We start from the raw sequence: 14,862 nt of genomic DNA on the forward strand, positions 1-14,862 counted from the left end.
GTATATATGTGTACTCAGTGCATACATAGCCCTAGTATATATGTGTACCCAGTGCATACATAGCCCTAGTATATATGTGTACTCAGTGCATACATAGCCCTAGTATATATGTGTACCCAGTGCATACATAGCCCTAGTATATATGTGTACTCAGTGCATACATAGCCCTAGTATATATGTGTACTCAGTGCATACATAGCCCTAGTATATATGTGTACTCAGTGCATACATAGCCCTAGTATATATGTGTACCCAGTGCATACATAGCCCTAGTATATATGTGTACTCAGTGCATACATAGCCCTAGTATATATGTGTACTCGGTACAGACAAAGCCCTAGTATATATTTGGTACTCGGTACAATCTTAGCCCTAGTATATATGTGTACTCAGTACAGAGTACGCATATATTCTAAGGCTATGTTTGTACTGAGTACCAATATATATACTAGGGCTATGTATGCACTGAGTACCAATATATACTAGGGCTATGTCTGTACTGAGTACTGATATATATTAGGGCTATGTATGCACTGAGTACCAGTATATATTAGGGCTATGTATGCACTGAGTACCAGTATATACTTGGGCTATGTCTGTACTCAGTACTGATATATACTAGGGCTATGTCTGTACTCAGTACTGATATATACTAGGGCTATGTCTGTACTTAGTACTGATATATATATATACTAGGGCTATGTATGCACGGAGCACCACTATATACTAGCACTATGTATGCAGTGACCACCATTATATTACAGGGCTGATGCATACCTAGTAGGAATTTTTTAGGTTGTAGGAAAACTAAAACAAAAAAGCAGGTCATGTCCCTACAGAAAATATATACCTGCAACCCCGGCACTGCAAGGATAGCCACTTATCCACTTTCTGCTTTTAGGAAGATTATCACATCCCAAAAAGGCCAACATCTATTATGGAACCCAGCAGGATTCTTTACACATCCTGTAAGGTTTATACAATACAAGTTACAAAACAAAGTTCTATCGTTCCCTAGGCTGACAGAAAATAATACACAGAAAATCCCTTTACTGGCTTGTTGGAGGAACTCTCACACACGGAAGATTTAAGTATTTCAATTAGGGCCGCAACTAATGATTATTTTCATAATTGATTAGTTGGCCAATCTATTGTTTCGATTAATCGGTTAATAACACTAAAAAAAGTGTGGTGTATAATTTAGTTAATATGTAAAGTTTAAAAAAAAAAGGCAATTTATTCTTAAATATCTCTATGCAGTGCTAAATATAAATAACCAACTATATGATTAGAGAGCAAAATATCTAATCCACTCTGAGAATAACAGACAGAAGAGATATACTGTATATACTATTAGAGGAGATATATTGTATATACTATTAGAGGAGATATATTGTATACACTATTAGAGGAGATATATACTGTATACACTATTAGAGGAGATATATACTGTATACACTATTAGAGGAGATATATACTGTATATACTATTAGAGGAGATATATACTGTATATACTATTAGAGGAGATATACTGTATATACTATTAGAGACTATATACTGTATATACTATTAGAGGAGATACTGTATATACTATTAGAGGAGAGATATACTGTATATACTATTAGAGGAGATATACCATATATACTATTAGAGGAGAGATATACTGTATATACTATTAGAAGAGATATATTGTATATACTATTAGAGGAGATATATACTGTATATACTATTAGAGGTGATATACTGTATATACTATTAGAGGAGAGATATACTGTATATACTATTAGAGGAGAGATATACTGTATATACTATTAGAGGAGAGATATACTGTATATACTATTAGAGGAGAGATATACTGTATATACTATTAGAGGAGATATATACTATTAGAGGAGATATACTGTATATACTATTAGATTTGATATACTGTATATACTATTAGAGGTTGAATCTGGTAAATATCAGACTCAGAGATCAATTTTTTTCATTTAAAAAAAAGTTAGACTGTTTTTTGCAGATTTTCAGACAGAACTGTAATATATTATATGTTGGCCATACAAAAACAATGTCTTCCTTCAAAAAAAAGTTTAATTTTAAGCATGTTCGTTTGATTTTCTAATCGTTAGTGGGGTCAAATCGATGTTCATTTTCAACCACAGTGACGGGAAAATGTAGAAATAATAGAAAACTTCTTAGTCAAAGGAATTTTCGGACAGTGGATGTGGTTTTCGTTCAGAAATGACATTTGTTTTAAAAACAGAATGTTAAAAGCAAGTGAAAATTCCAAACAACATTCTTTCATTCAGCGAATGTACAAAGATTTTTCGTCTGAATATTCTCATCTGAAAATTGATCTGTGTGGCCAGCATAAGGCTCGGTACACACCTATGCAGTTCGCTTTTGATCTGTTTCTGCTGTGCTTTTTTCTGTCCATTTTTGATTTTTTTTGCACATGTGATTTTGCATTTTTGCATTTTTTATGCCTTTTTTTTTTGGGCCAATTTGTTGTTGGGCAGATTAAAAAAAAATTGCTGCAAAAACACATTACATGCTTTTTTGCAGCTTCTCCATTGAAGTCTATTGAACCAAACAAGCACAGTTTTGCATTGAAAAAAGTCCCTGACCCTTTTCCAAATACGCAGCAGCTGCAAAAAAGCATAGATGTGAACGTTAAATGAACTGTAGTGCGTTTCTGCAAAAAGCACCAAAAAATACATAGATGTGATCCAGGTCTAAGACTTTTAGTAACATAATGGGGTTAAAATAAATTAGGCGTTTATAGTACAAAAAGAGCAAATAATCACTACTGTAAGGGGTTCATTTTTTTTTTACTGTACAACAGTGAAAGTAAAATTTACAGTAGAGATTATTTGCTCTTTTTGTACTCTAAAGGGTTCATTTTAGTTTTTATTAACCCCATTGTGTTACTGGCCGATTAATCGATTATGAAAATGGTAATCGATTATGAAATTAATCGATTAGTTCTCGATTAATGGATTAGTTGTTTTGGCCCTAATTTCAATATTCTGTACCCGGGAATGCTCAAAAAAGTAAAAAAGGTGCATAAAATAATGACATCACCCCACCAATGTCACGGAATCCTCGGGTTTACATTCCGTACCTTCGTCCACACATGGCGTCACTCCTCCTCCTCCGGACCACACGAAGGTCTACATAATATGGAGACTGAACAAGGCCGAGCATTCATCAGAGACTCGGACACCTGCTCTTGTAAAACTCCCAGTACACCCGGCTAAAACTGGTCAATATGATGTTTTTCCATGTGTGTAAATCAGCATCGCCGCTCAGGAGTTTCATTCCAACTTATAGATCCCCCACTCCCCCAGTTTTTACCAATGGGTGCTTTCTCTCCAACTTTTTAAATTTTTTTTAACTTTTAAAAACTCTGCCGCAGTTTTAGATAAATGACTTTAATCTAAAAGTCAGGGGCATAACCAGAATTCCCAGGTCCCTCGAGCAGAAGAAAATGGATCTGCTGAGGCGTTGGGGCGGTACATCACAGTGTTTAAAATGGAGTGATGTGGAATAAAATGTGTGCAGAATAACGGAATAGGGATCGTACAACATGGCATACGGAATGGGGAATGTACAGCATGGCATACGGAATGGGGAGGTGCAGAAAGGGGGAATGTACAGCATGGCATACAGAATGGGGAACATACAGCATGGCATACGGAATGGGGAATGTACAGTATGGCGTACGGAATGGGGAATATACAGCATGGTGTATGGAATGAGGAGGTGCGGAACAGGGAAGGTACAGCATGGAGTAGGGAATGAGGAGGTGCGGAATGGGGAATGTACAGTATGGCGTACGGAATAGGGAATGTACAGCATGGCATGCGGAATGGGGAACGTACAGCATGGCATGCGGAATGGGGAACGTACAGCATGGCATGCAGAATGGGAACATACAGCATGGCATAGGGAATGGGGAGGTGCGGAATGGGGAATGTACAGCATGGAGTTCGAAATGAGGAGGTGTGGAATAGGGAACGTACAGCATGGCGTGTGGAATAGGGAACATACAGCATGGTGTATGGAATGGGGAGGTGCGGAATAGGGAACGTACAGCATGGCTTAGGCAATGAGGAGGTGCGGAATAGGGAAGGTACAGTATGGAGTAGGGAATGAGGAGATGCGGAATGGGGAACATACAGCATGGTGTACGGGATATGGAGGTGCGGAATAGGGCACGTACAGCATGGCATATGGATCGAGGAGAAGCGGAATAGGAAACGTACAGCATGGTGTACGGAATGGGGAGGTGCGGAATAGGAAACGTACAGCATGGCGTAGGGCATGAGGGGGTGCGGAATAGGAAACGTACAGCATGGCGTAGGGAGTGAGGAGGTGTGGAATAGGGAACGTACAGCATGGAGTAGGGAATGAGTAGGTGCGGAATAGAAAAAGTACAGCATGGTGTACGGAATGGGGAGGTGCGGAATAGGAAACGTACAGCATGGTGTATGGAATGGGGAGGTGCGGAATAGGGAAAGTACAGCATGGCGTAGGGAGTGAGGAGGTGCGGAATAGGGAACGTACAGCATGGAGTAGGGAATGAGTAGGTGCGGAATAGGAAACGTACAGCATGGTGTATGGAACGGGGAGGTGCGGAATAGGAAACGTACAGCATGGTGTACGGAATGGGGAAGTGCGGAATAGGAAACGTACAGCATGGTGTATGGAACGGGGAGGTGCGGAATAGGAAACGTACAGCATGGTGTACGGAATGGGGAAGTGCGGAATAGGAAACGTACAGCATGGTGTATGGAACGGGGAGGTGCGGAATAGGAAACGTACAGCATGGTGTACGGAATGGGGAAGTGCGGAATAGGAAACGTACAGCATGGTGTATGGAATGGGGAGGTGCGGAATAGGAAACGTACAGCATGGTGTATGGAATGGGGAGGTGCGGAATAGGAAACATACAGCATGGCGTACAGATCAAGAAGGTGCGGAATGGGAAACTTACAATGGCATGCGTAATAGAGAACATACAGCATGGTGTACGGAATGAGTAGTTGTGGAATAGGGAACGTACAGCATGGTGTACGGATCAAGGGGGTGCAGCATAGGAAACATACGGCATGACATATAGTATATAGAATGTACAGAATGGTATATGGAATGATGCTTTGTGGAATAGGGAATATACAGCATGGCATATGGAATGAGGCATTGCAGAATAGGGAACAGACAGTGTGGCATAGGGAATAGGGAGGTGCAGAATATGGAATGTAGAGCCTATTATAAGGGATGAGGTGGATGCAGTAGGGAATATACAGCAGGGTGACACAGTGGTTACAGGATACCTCAAAAACTGATTACTAATGCCGGTGTTTAGGCTGACCGCCATCCAGACCTCCACCAGCATGGTACCGGCTGTGACAGCTCACCTGATCGCTGCTGTCACTTGTAAATATAGAAGCCGGCAGAGGCAGATTACCACTACCCAAATACTCTGTCCTCCCGTCATTAGATGATCCCATCAGTCAGAGCTGCAGAGGAAGTGAGTAAAAGAAGACTTCCTCTTCTGGCTTCTGTATTTTCTGTATTTACAAGTGACAGCAGCAAGTTGCTGTTATAGCAGGTCCCTCACTGGATGGGACTGGGTTGCCCAATTGAACTGCTATATAGGTGGAATGTGCAGATAAGGGTAGGAGATCCTCCTTTCACCCATCACCTCTCATCACTAGGGCCCTTACCAGGTGCCCCCCCCCCCCCCTTGACTCCATAGAAGTCACATGTATCTAAACCTATTTTGAAATTTTGTAAAGATTATGGAAGGATTATAAACTCTGTCGGGTTTTTAATGCCTGTATCTTTGTTAGGGAGTTTCAGCCCTGGTGACCAGTTTCACAGATATGATTTTACTTCTTGGCAAAAAAAAAAAAAAAATCATTATAACAGATTAGCAATCCATTCATGTGCTGTGCATGTCCAGATCAATAATCAATCAATAATTTACTAATTAATGCTATAAAAAAACACCTGAGGCTTTGATGTCAGTGGGAGTAATAGTGCCCCATGGTTGGTGTCAGTGGGAGGAATAGTGCCCCATCAATGGTATTGGGGGGGGGGTGCCCCATCATTGGTATCAGTGGGAGGAATAGTGCCCCATCATTGGTATCAGTGGGAGGAATAGTGCCCCATTGTTGGTGTCAGTGGGAAAAATAGTGCCCCATCGTTGGTATCAGTGGAAGGAATAGTGCACCATCATTGATATTAATGGGAGGAATAGTGCCTTGTATCAGTGGAAGGAATAGTACCGCAAGGGTCAGATGAAGGCAAGCAAAGGGTCGCATCTAGCCTCCGGGCCACAGTTTGGATACTGCTGCTTTAGATCCTGAGAGCAGGGTAGATATAAATACAATTTTCACATGTCCTTTACATGTCCTTTACCTCTGCGGGTTTGTACCACTCACTAGGTGGAGCTCTCCTTTTAAAAGTATAAATATCTGCTTTGTGCCCTGCAGAGACACTCCCAGGACCAGTGCCTCAGCGAGCTGCTCAGCAAGAAGTCCCTGGGGGCCACAGAGTCCACCATCGTCAGTTCTTCTCTGGGGTTCAACCCTCGAAGCTTCAAGCAGAAGGGAGGAGGTGGGACAACGGTGAAAATACTGATGAAAGAAAAGCACAAGAAAGGTGACACAAAGTAGTGAGGATGTTCATGTTGCAGTTTTTTTGTGTGTAGTAAACCAGTTCCTCTAAACTGCCCACCCAACTAGTCCCACCATCTCTGTACTGAGTTCCCGGGTCTTTACTCCTGCTGTGCCCATTATGAGGGGTTCCCACCATCCCTGTGCTGAGTTCCCGGGTCTGTACACCTTCTGTGCCCATTATGAGGGGTTCCCACCATCCCTGTGCTGAGTTCCCGGGTCTTTACTCCTGCTGTGCCCATTATGAGGGGTTCTCACCATCCTTCTGCTGAGTTCCTGGGTCTGTACACCTGCTGTGCCCATTATTTGGCCTGGTCTCTGGCCAAAGATCAAAAACAGCATTGTGAGACACTGCTTGTTGGCTCCCAAGGTCGCTATATCTCATCACTGGAAAAAAACACTTCTCCTCCCTACCGTTTTGGAAGCAGCCCAGATACTCAAAGACCTCATGGCAATGGAAAGCCTAGTGGCCGAAGATAGCCCCGACCCGGAAAAAGTATGCACTGCATGGACTTATTGGTGGGCCTATAGTGACTCCACCCGCTTTTTGCACCCTAGTTTCGCACTAAACGTTCCACTCTTTTGCCGTTAGCCCCTCCCATTTTCCATGATTAGCCTGGATTATATAGAGAAGCGCAGAGAACCAGTGATGATGTTAAAATAAGGTATGTATTGGAAATTGAATGGCTTGATTTAAAACTTTCAGTAGCATGTTGATGAGGGGGGAGGGAGGAACCAGGGAAGGCAAAATATAAGCCGAATTAACGTTTTAAGCCTGATTGTAAAGCCACTTGTACCTTTTTTGGTCCACCAAACCCCCCGCCGATCTTATTGGGACTAATATGAGAGTGTGTGTAGAATTTTATGTTGGGAACAACTTTGTAAACCTATTTTACACTTATTGTGTTCAGATTACATTGGTTGCTTTGTCGGCCCGTCAGACATTTGGGGTGAATGAGGACCTGTCTATGGAGACCTTTTCTACAAGTCTCCTCCACATGTTGGAATATGACTTATTTATTCCTTCTACATGAATGTTTTTGTCTTCTCCATTATAACTTGGATTGGATAAAGTGCTCCTTTATAGATATTATAACTTCATCTCTCTTTCACTCCAGCCTGCATTCATAATGGTAAGACGTATTCACACGGCGAGGTCTGGCACCCCGTATTCCGAACCTTTGGCGCTATTCCTTGTATCCTGTGCACCTGTAAGGACGGCAGTCAGGACTGCCAGCGGGTCACCTGCCCCGAGGAATATCCATGCGACTATCCGGAGAAGGTGGAGGGTAAATGCTGCAAGGTCTGCCAGGGTAAGTCTAATTTTTGTAAAATCTGAGGCTCTAATGCATTGGTCTCCAAACTGCGGCCCTTTACTTGCCTTTATCCGGCCCTTGGGGCACTGTCACTCCCAGTGACATCAACAATGAGGCATAATGCCTGTCACTAATACAAAGAATAGGACACTATTCCTTCCACTGACACCAATGAAGGGGCACTATTCCTTCCATTAATACCAATGATGGGGCACTATTCCTTCCATTAATACCAATGATGGGGCACTATTGCTCCCACTGATACCAATGATGGGGCACTATTCCTCCCAATGATACCAATGATGGGACACTATTCCTCCCACTGACACCAATGATGGGGCACTATTCCTCCCAATGATACCAATGATGGGGCACTATTCCGCCCACTGACACCAATGAAGGGGCACTATTCCTCCCACTGAGAGCAATGATGGGGCACTATTCCTTCCATTAATACCAACGATGGGGCACGATTCCTCCTACTAATACCAATGATGGGGCACTAATCCTTACACTAATACCAATGATGTGGCACTATTTCTTCCCATAATACCAACAATGGGGCAATGACCCCCTCCCCCACTAATACCAATGATGGGGCACTGTTTACTCCCATTGATGCCAGGGCAATTTCTACTCGCACTGACCAAAGTCTTGCCCACTTAAAGTCTTAAGGACAATAAACTGGCCCTTTGTTCAGAAAGTCTGGAGACCCCTGTTCTACTGTAGTGTATATATTTTCAATTATCTTAATGTATATCTAAACCCAAAAAGCAAGAACGTCATCTATTGCGGCTTACCAGTCTTTGGATGTGGTGGCTTCATTCGTTTTTTTCTTTTCAGGCTTTTTTTTCTTATCACCTGGTGATCCTGCCAGTAATATCCTAGGATGACAACGCTCACTCAGTGTACTGTATCTATGGAGGAGTGGTGCTGTTACCCTACGTTGCTCTTCTGATTTGGGCTACTAACACCCCCCTTCTCATCGCCTTAACAGAGGAGGAGGTGGTCTGCAGTTTACAGAAGAGAGCTGGAAAGGCTGTGCAGGAATTCTATAGCGCTAAGTTTCCACAACACCTTACAAAACTAAGAGAGATAAAACAGTCACAATATCATCAGGGCAAAGGGGTTAAGATGGCCCTGCTCATGGGATCTTACAATAGGAAAAAAGAGGGGCAAGTGATAACAAAATTGATAAGCTGATGGAGGTAGTAAACATGTAGGTGGGGATAACCTTGTTTAAGAGATCAGTGTGGAGCACAGGAAGGGACAAGGACACTGAATTTCTGGTGGGATCAACAGGTATTTTTCTGTGCTTAGCCTAAAATATGAAAACTGATAGAACCACATCCAAAAGGGGTAAGCTGAAATATATTACATTTTTGTTCTTGGGTTTAGTTGTGGCTAACAGAAGAAAGTGTTTCAAGAAGACTTGAATAACTTAATGGAAACATATCGCTAAGACCAGATGGCTTACACCCGAGAGCTCTTAAGTACAGCTTGTTTACCAGAATGGTACCAGCTGATTGGTGAAAAACGAATGGTACCAATATTCAATTAGGGCTGAGATACATATCTGGAAACCACAGGACAGTCAGCCTAACATCAATAGTATGTAAACTATTGGAGGGGATGATAGGGGACTATATTCAAGAATTTGCTGATTTAAAATATTATCATTAATAGTAACCAGCATGTTGTTATGAAGGATTGCTCTTGCCAAGCCAACTTATAAACAATCTATGAGGAAGTGAGCTGCAATCTGGACAGAGAAAGGCCTGTGGATGTAGTTTATCTAGATTTCTCCAGTTCTAGTTCCGCATAATTAATTTACAAATTGAGGTCAGCTGGCATAGACCACCTGTCAAACACAAATTCGGCCCACCAGGCCATTTCATGTGGCCCTCGCACCCAGGGCTTTTTTATTTAGCCAGAACATGGTGGAACAGAGCTCCCCCACCTCCATCTCTTGCTCTCCACTTCCTGCTCACCACTGTCTTCTGTGTTTACAAGGACCGCTTTCCTCTCATCAGGTCACAGATCCCTGCTAGCCCTTCACTCACAGAGGGGACAAGGGAGATGCAGCTACCGTGCGGGATGGGGCATCATGTAGTAAGCTGCACTGTGATCCCTATCTGTGCCCGGGTGCACAGGTGCCAACCAATGATCTCCCTGCAAGTAAGAGAGAGGCAGAGCTACCTACACTGCCAGGAGGTACCAGAGCTGGACCGGGTAGTGCCCCATTGTTGGGGTCAATGGTAGCAACAGTATCTCATCATTGGTATCAGTGGGAGGAATAGTGCCCCATCATTGGTGTCAGTGGGAGAAATAATGCTCCATCATTATTATCAATGGGAGGAGTAGTGCCCCATCATTGGTGTCAGTGAGAGGATTAGTGCCCCATCATTAGTGGGTGTCAGTGGGAGCAATAGGGTCACATCATTGGTGGCACTCCTCAACCCTGCACTCTGTATACAGCGTACCCCTAGCTCTGCACTCTGTACATAGGGTACCCCTGAAACTGTATTCTGTACATAGTGCACCCCTGAACCTTACACTCTGAATCTAGTGCAACTTTGAGCTCTTCAGCACATCCATGAACTCTCCACCCTGTACTTGGTGCATCACTGAACTCCACATAACACACTACTGGTGTTTATAACACCTTTAATATCCTCCCACTGTTCGATGCGGTTCGGCGAGGGGGCATGGTTGAGTTCCTGCACAGATTCCCTGAGAAAAAAGCCCTGGGTACATTTACTGTATATAGTCCTACACATACAACCAGCCATTTAAGGACAACCACAATGCTGATGTGGCCTGCAGTGAAAATGAGTTTGACACCCCTGGCATAGTCAATAGTACCTGGATAAAAAAAACTAGTTACAGGAGCTTGTCCAAAAAGTCAATAGTGGTAAATGACGTATCTTCTGAATGGTCTGAGTTGTTAGCGGGGTGCCCCAAGGCTTTGTCCTCCTGGGACCGGTTCTGTTTAACATGTTCATCAAAAACATTGAGGTTGGTATAAATAGTTCAATCTCAGTTTTTTCTGACAATACAAAGCTGTGCAGGGTAATAACCTTACAACAGTTGGACTAATTCTACATAAACGGCACCTATAAACATTTTCTCTCCATTCTTTTACCCCTGTGTTTATCCTTCATTTATTTAATGTTGGAACGATTGAACTAAACTTTCTTTTTTCGCACACAGATGACAAAGTGGAGCCCACCAAGGAGGTCACAACCACCAGGTGTGTGAAGAACCCCAACAAGATTCTAGTCTACATGTACATGTCACCCACCACCGCAAAACAGAAGGAAAACCTGCGTAAAATTGCCATCGAGAAGGAAGCGTCTGAAGATGTGGAGATCTACGTCTGGAAAATGGTGAAAGGTGAGCCTGCGTTGGATGATTATATATATATATATAATCCTTGCTTAAAGTCTTTTTAATCAAAGGGACACTGTTTGAACTAATGGGCAGGGAACATTTGTTCAGCCATGCTTCTTGTGTACAGTATATTTGTTTTTGAAAGGTCACGGGTGCGGAAAGGTAACCCACCCGTGTGGTAGGAAAGTGCCAAAAGCAGTGGAAATTCCAAAGTCCCTCATGTAGAGCATAATTTCATACTGTGGTCAACCCACAGCTCTCTCCTTGATGGAACAGATGGGTCATGTGAATATCTACTGCTTTAGCCGGGCCAAGCTGTGAACGGACCTATAAATTGGTCTTTAATAAAAGTCCTGGCTGCTTTGTCTACCTGCCTGGATACTAACCATCACAAGTCAAGGACGGTGTCTTCGCTTCCATTATCTAGAGCAGTGGTGGTCAACTTAGGAGGTATAAGGGGACCTAAACTGTGGCCTCTAACATGGCCAAGGGGGCCATACGATTTATTAAATGCTGCAGAAGACTGTCAGAAATTGTAGACATTCTGCAGGGGATGGTCAGAGTTTATGGACATGCAACATGTGGTTGGAGATATTCTGCAGGACACCATCAGAGAAATGGAACATGGTTCTGTTAGAGAATATTGTCATTACATTCCTTTTATAAATCAGTGTCCCACTACTGACTTGTGGTGTCGTATGGCTGCATGCGGCCTCAGGTCATGGGTTGAACGTCGGGGAACTAGACAAATAAGTCTTCAGAAACCAATTGCACAATGTCAAGGAAATGGTGCTCTTTGTAATTAGGTTTATGGAAAAAGCACTCTAAGCAAAATGTTTGATCATGTAATTTCCATGGTACATTGATACTGCTGGTTTTTTATTGGTAGAAAAAAAATAAATATTTTAAAACCCAACTCAAGCTAAACAGTTTATTGTGTCTTGGGTAGAGTGTGGAAGATTTAGATCCTCTTTCAGGTTTTTATTGCCTTCTGTCTAATCTCTGCCCTGGAAACATAGACAAATAAATAAGAACATTTTTACCAGAATTAGGAAGTGCAGAAACTTCTGACAATGGTGTCTGTGTCTTCTTGTCCCAGTAACAACTACTCCCTTTTCATATTTCCTGTAAGGGTGTCATGAACAGGAAGTGAGGGAAAATTTCCCCCAAAGGGGTCAGAGACTGTAAGGGTCCTTTTACACGGGGCGGAATCTGCTGGCGATCCGCTTGCTCAGCAGAGGATTTGTCCGCACGCAAATGGCAGATCCATGCCCACTCCACTTTTGCAGAGTGGACACAGGCACAGCCCACTCCCCTTTTATAGGTGGTTGGATGTAAACGGTGCGGCTGTCCATTTACACCTGACTCCGATCCGATCTGCCCAGACAGATGGGAATGGATCCCCCTTCCATTTGTGTTTGGTGGATCGGATTGGAGGTAGGCGGGTGTAAATGGACGTGTCCCGCCGTTACATAGAGAAGAATTGGAGGTTCAGATCGGGTCTGGCTTAAAAACGGAAAGGTGGACCACATCAGAATGTTTGTGTGGAAGGACCCTCATAAAACATAAAAGAAAGGTTCCTATTATATCTAAAACCAGAAAAAAACTTTGGCTGTAGTTAGGCCTAGTGGTAGATCACTAACTACTTTTAGATCTGGACCGCAAACATTAAACAGTGCCTGGTGCAAAGATAATAAAACCATGTTTGAAAATCACAGGCAAAAATATTCAACGTCTGCATTCAGGTCTTTCTTACAAAAAAAAAAAAAACCTTTCACTTTATTTCATAAAGAGGGTGGTACAAAACATAGTAGCTCCTGTCAGTAATAGCGACATTTAGCGCCATGACTGGCTCTTTATGAAGCTAGGAGCAAGTGTACTATTTATATACCCCCCCCCCCCTAACCAGTCACCATCCCATCCTGACAACTGGCCTGCCTCTTGCTGTTTGCTGATAGTAGTGTGTGTGTGATAATACTTGGTATGGGTGGAGCCTGTGAGGTTGTAAGAGTAGTTGTTTCAATACCCTTTGGCGGGTGACGTGGTCTCTCCCCAGGGGGGCGGAACCTAAGTACAACTTGGTCTTCACCAGAGCTGCTGATGGTAAAAAAGGGCCAGAAACCCTAGATTCCTCAAACACTGGCATCAGGTTGGGCACACTGCATACTCCCACTGACACCAATGATGGGGCACTATTCCTTCCAATGACACCAGCAAATGGACACTGTTCCTCCCACTAATACCAGTGATGAGGCATTCTTTCTCCTCCTACTAACCACACGTTATGCAATTTTTCATTTTTTTTAATCCCAATCACCAAGCCTTGTTTATTCCTAGAGGCCCCCCTAAAGTCTGAAACTGGCCCTTTTGTTTAGAAAGTTTGTAGACCCCTGAGTTAGGGGGTTTATAAATAGTCGGTGTATGTTTTACATTGTGCAGTTGTTCCTAGCCTGATAAAGAGCCAGTCAGTAGCTCATGACATTTCAAGCCATATGCTTTGTATTACAACTTCTTATGAAATAAATTAAAAGCACTAATCTCTTAGAAGAAAGACCCGGATGTGGAATTTATTTGCATGTTTAGTGGTGGATCTCTAAGCACGGCGCCCCAACCTCTCTTTGGTTGGCAGGCGTTTGCCAAGTTACTGGAGAAAGATCAGGGCTATATTACTTTTTTATATTATTTTTATTTTTTTCGTGTTCATTAGAGTAAAAAAGGGCTAGAAACGCTTTTGTCAAACTTTTTACCATAGAGCACCGGTCTCCAAACTTTCTAAACAAAGGGACAGTTTATCGTTCAGACCTTAGTGGGGCCTGACTGTAGCCAGTAAGAGTAGAAAATGTCCTGGCGCTGGCAACAATCCCCCATGATTGGTGCCAGTGAGAAGATTGGTGCCCCATCATTGGTGCCAGTGAGAAGATTGGTGCCCCATCATTGGTGCCAGTGAGAAGATTGGTGCCCCATCATTGGTGTCAGTGAGAGGAATAGTGTCCCATTATTGGTGTTAGTGGGAGGAATAGCGGCACATCATTGTTTTCAGTGGGAGGAATAGTGTATAATCATTGGTTTCATTGGGAGAAATAGGGCCACAACATTGGTGTCAGTGGGAGGGATAGTGCCCCATCATTGGTGTCAGTGAGAGGGATAGTGCCCCATCATTGGTGTCAGTGGGAGGAATAGTGCCCCATGGTTGGTGTCACTGGGAGGAATGGGGTCTCAACATTGGTGTCAGTAGGAGGAATAGTGCCCTTTCATTGGTGTCAGTGGGAGGAATAGTGCCCAATCGTTGGTGTCACTATGAGGAATAGGGTCCCAACATTGGTGTCAGTGGGAGGAATAGTACCCTTTCATTGGTGTCAGTGGGAGGAATAGAGTACCTCATCATTGGTGTCAGTGAGAGGAATAGTGTCCCATCATTGGTGTCACAGGGAGGAATAGTGCCCAATCGTTGGTGTCACTATGAGGAATAG

At 43.1% G+C, this 14,862-nt stretch overlaps 1 protein-coding gene across 2 annotated transcripts in view; it reads left to right on the forward strand.

Moving 5' to 3' along the window:
- Positions 1 to 14,862, forward strand: part of CHRDL2 (chordin like 2) — a 120,396-nt gene that overhangs the window by 82,039 nt on the left and 23,495 nt on the right. For both annotated transcript variants that reach the window (XR_012241447.1, XM_073612764.1), the window contains exons 7-9: positions 6,501 to 6,669; positions 7,802 to 7,996; positions 11,213 to 11,395. Coding sequence is in view for 1 of the 2 variants with exons in the window: in XM_073612764.1 (XP_073468865.1) it covers positions 6,501 to 6,669; positions 7,802 to 7,996; positions 11,213 to 11,395 (547 nt within the window). In the remaining variant the exon portion in view is untranslated. The remainder of the gene's footprint in view (positions 1 to 6,500; positions 6,670 to 7,801; positions 7,997 to 11,212; positions 11,396 to 14,862) is intronic.

Source organism: Aquarana catesbeiana, linkage group LG02 (assembly GCF_042186555.1).
Source record: "Aquarana catesbeiana isolate 2022-GZ linkage group LG02, ASM4218655v1, whole genome shotgun sequence".
Classification (NCBI taxonomy): Eukaryota; Metazoa; Chordata; class Amphibia; order Anura; family Ranidae; genus Aquarana; species Aquarana catesbeiana.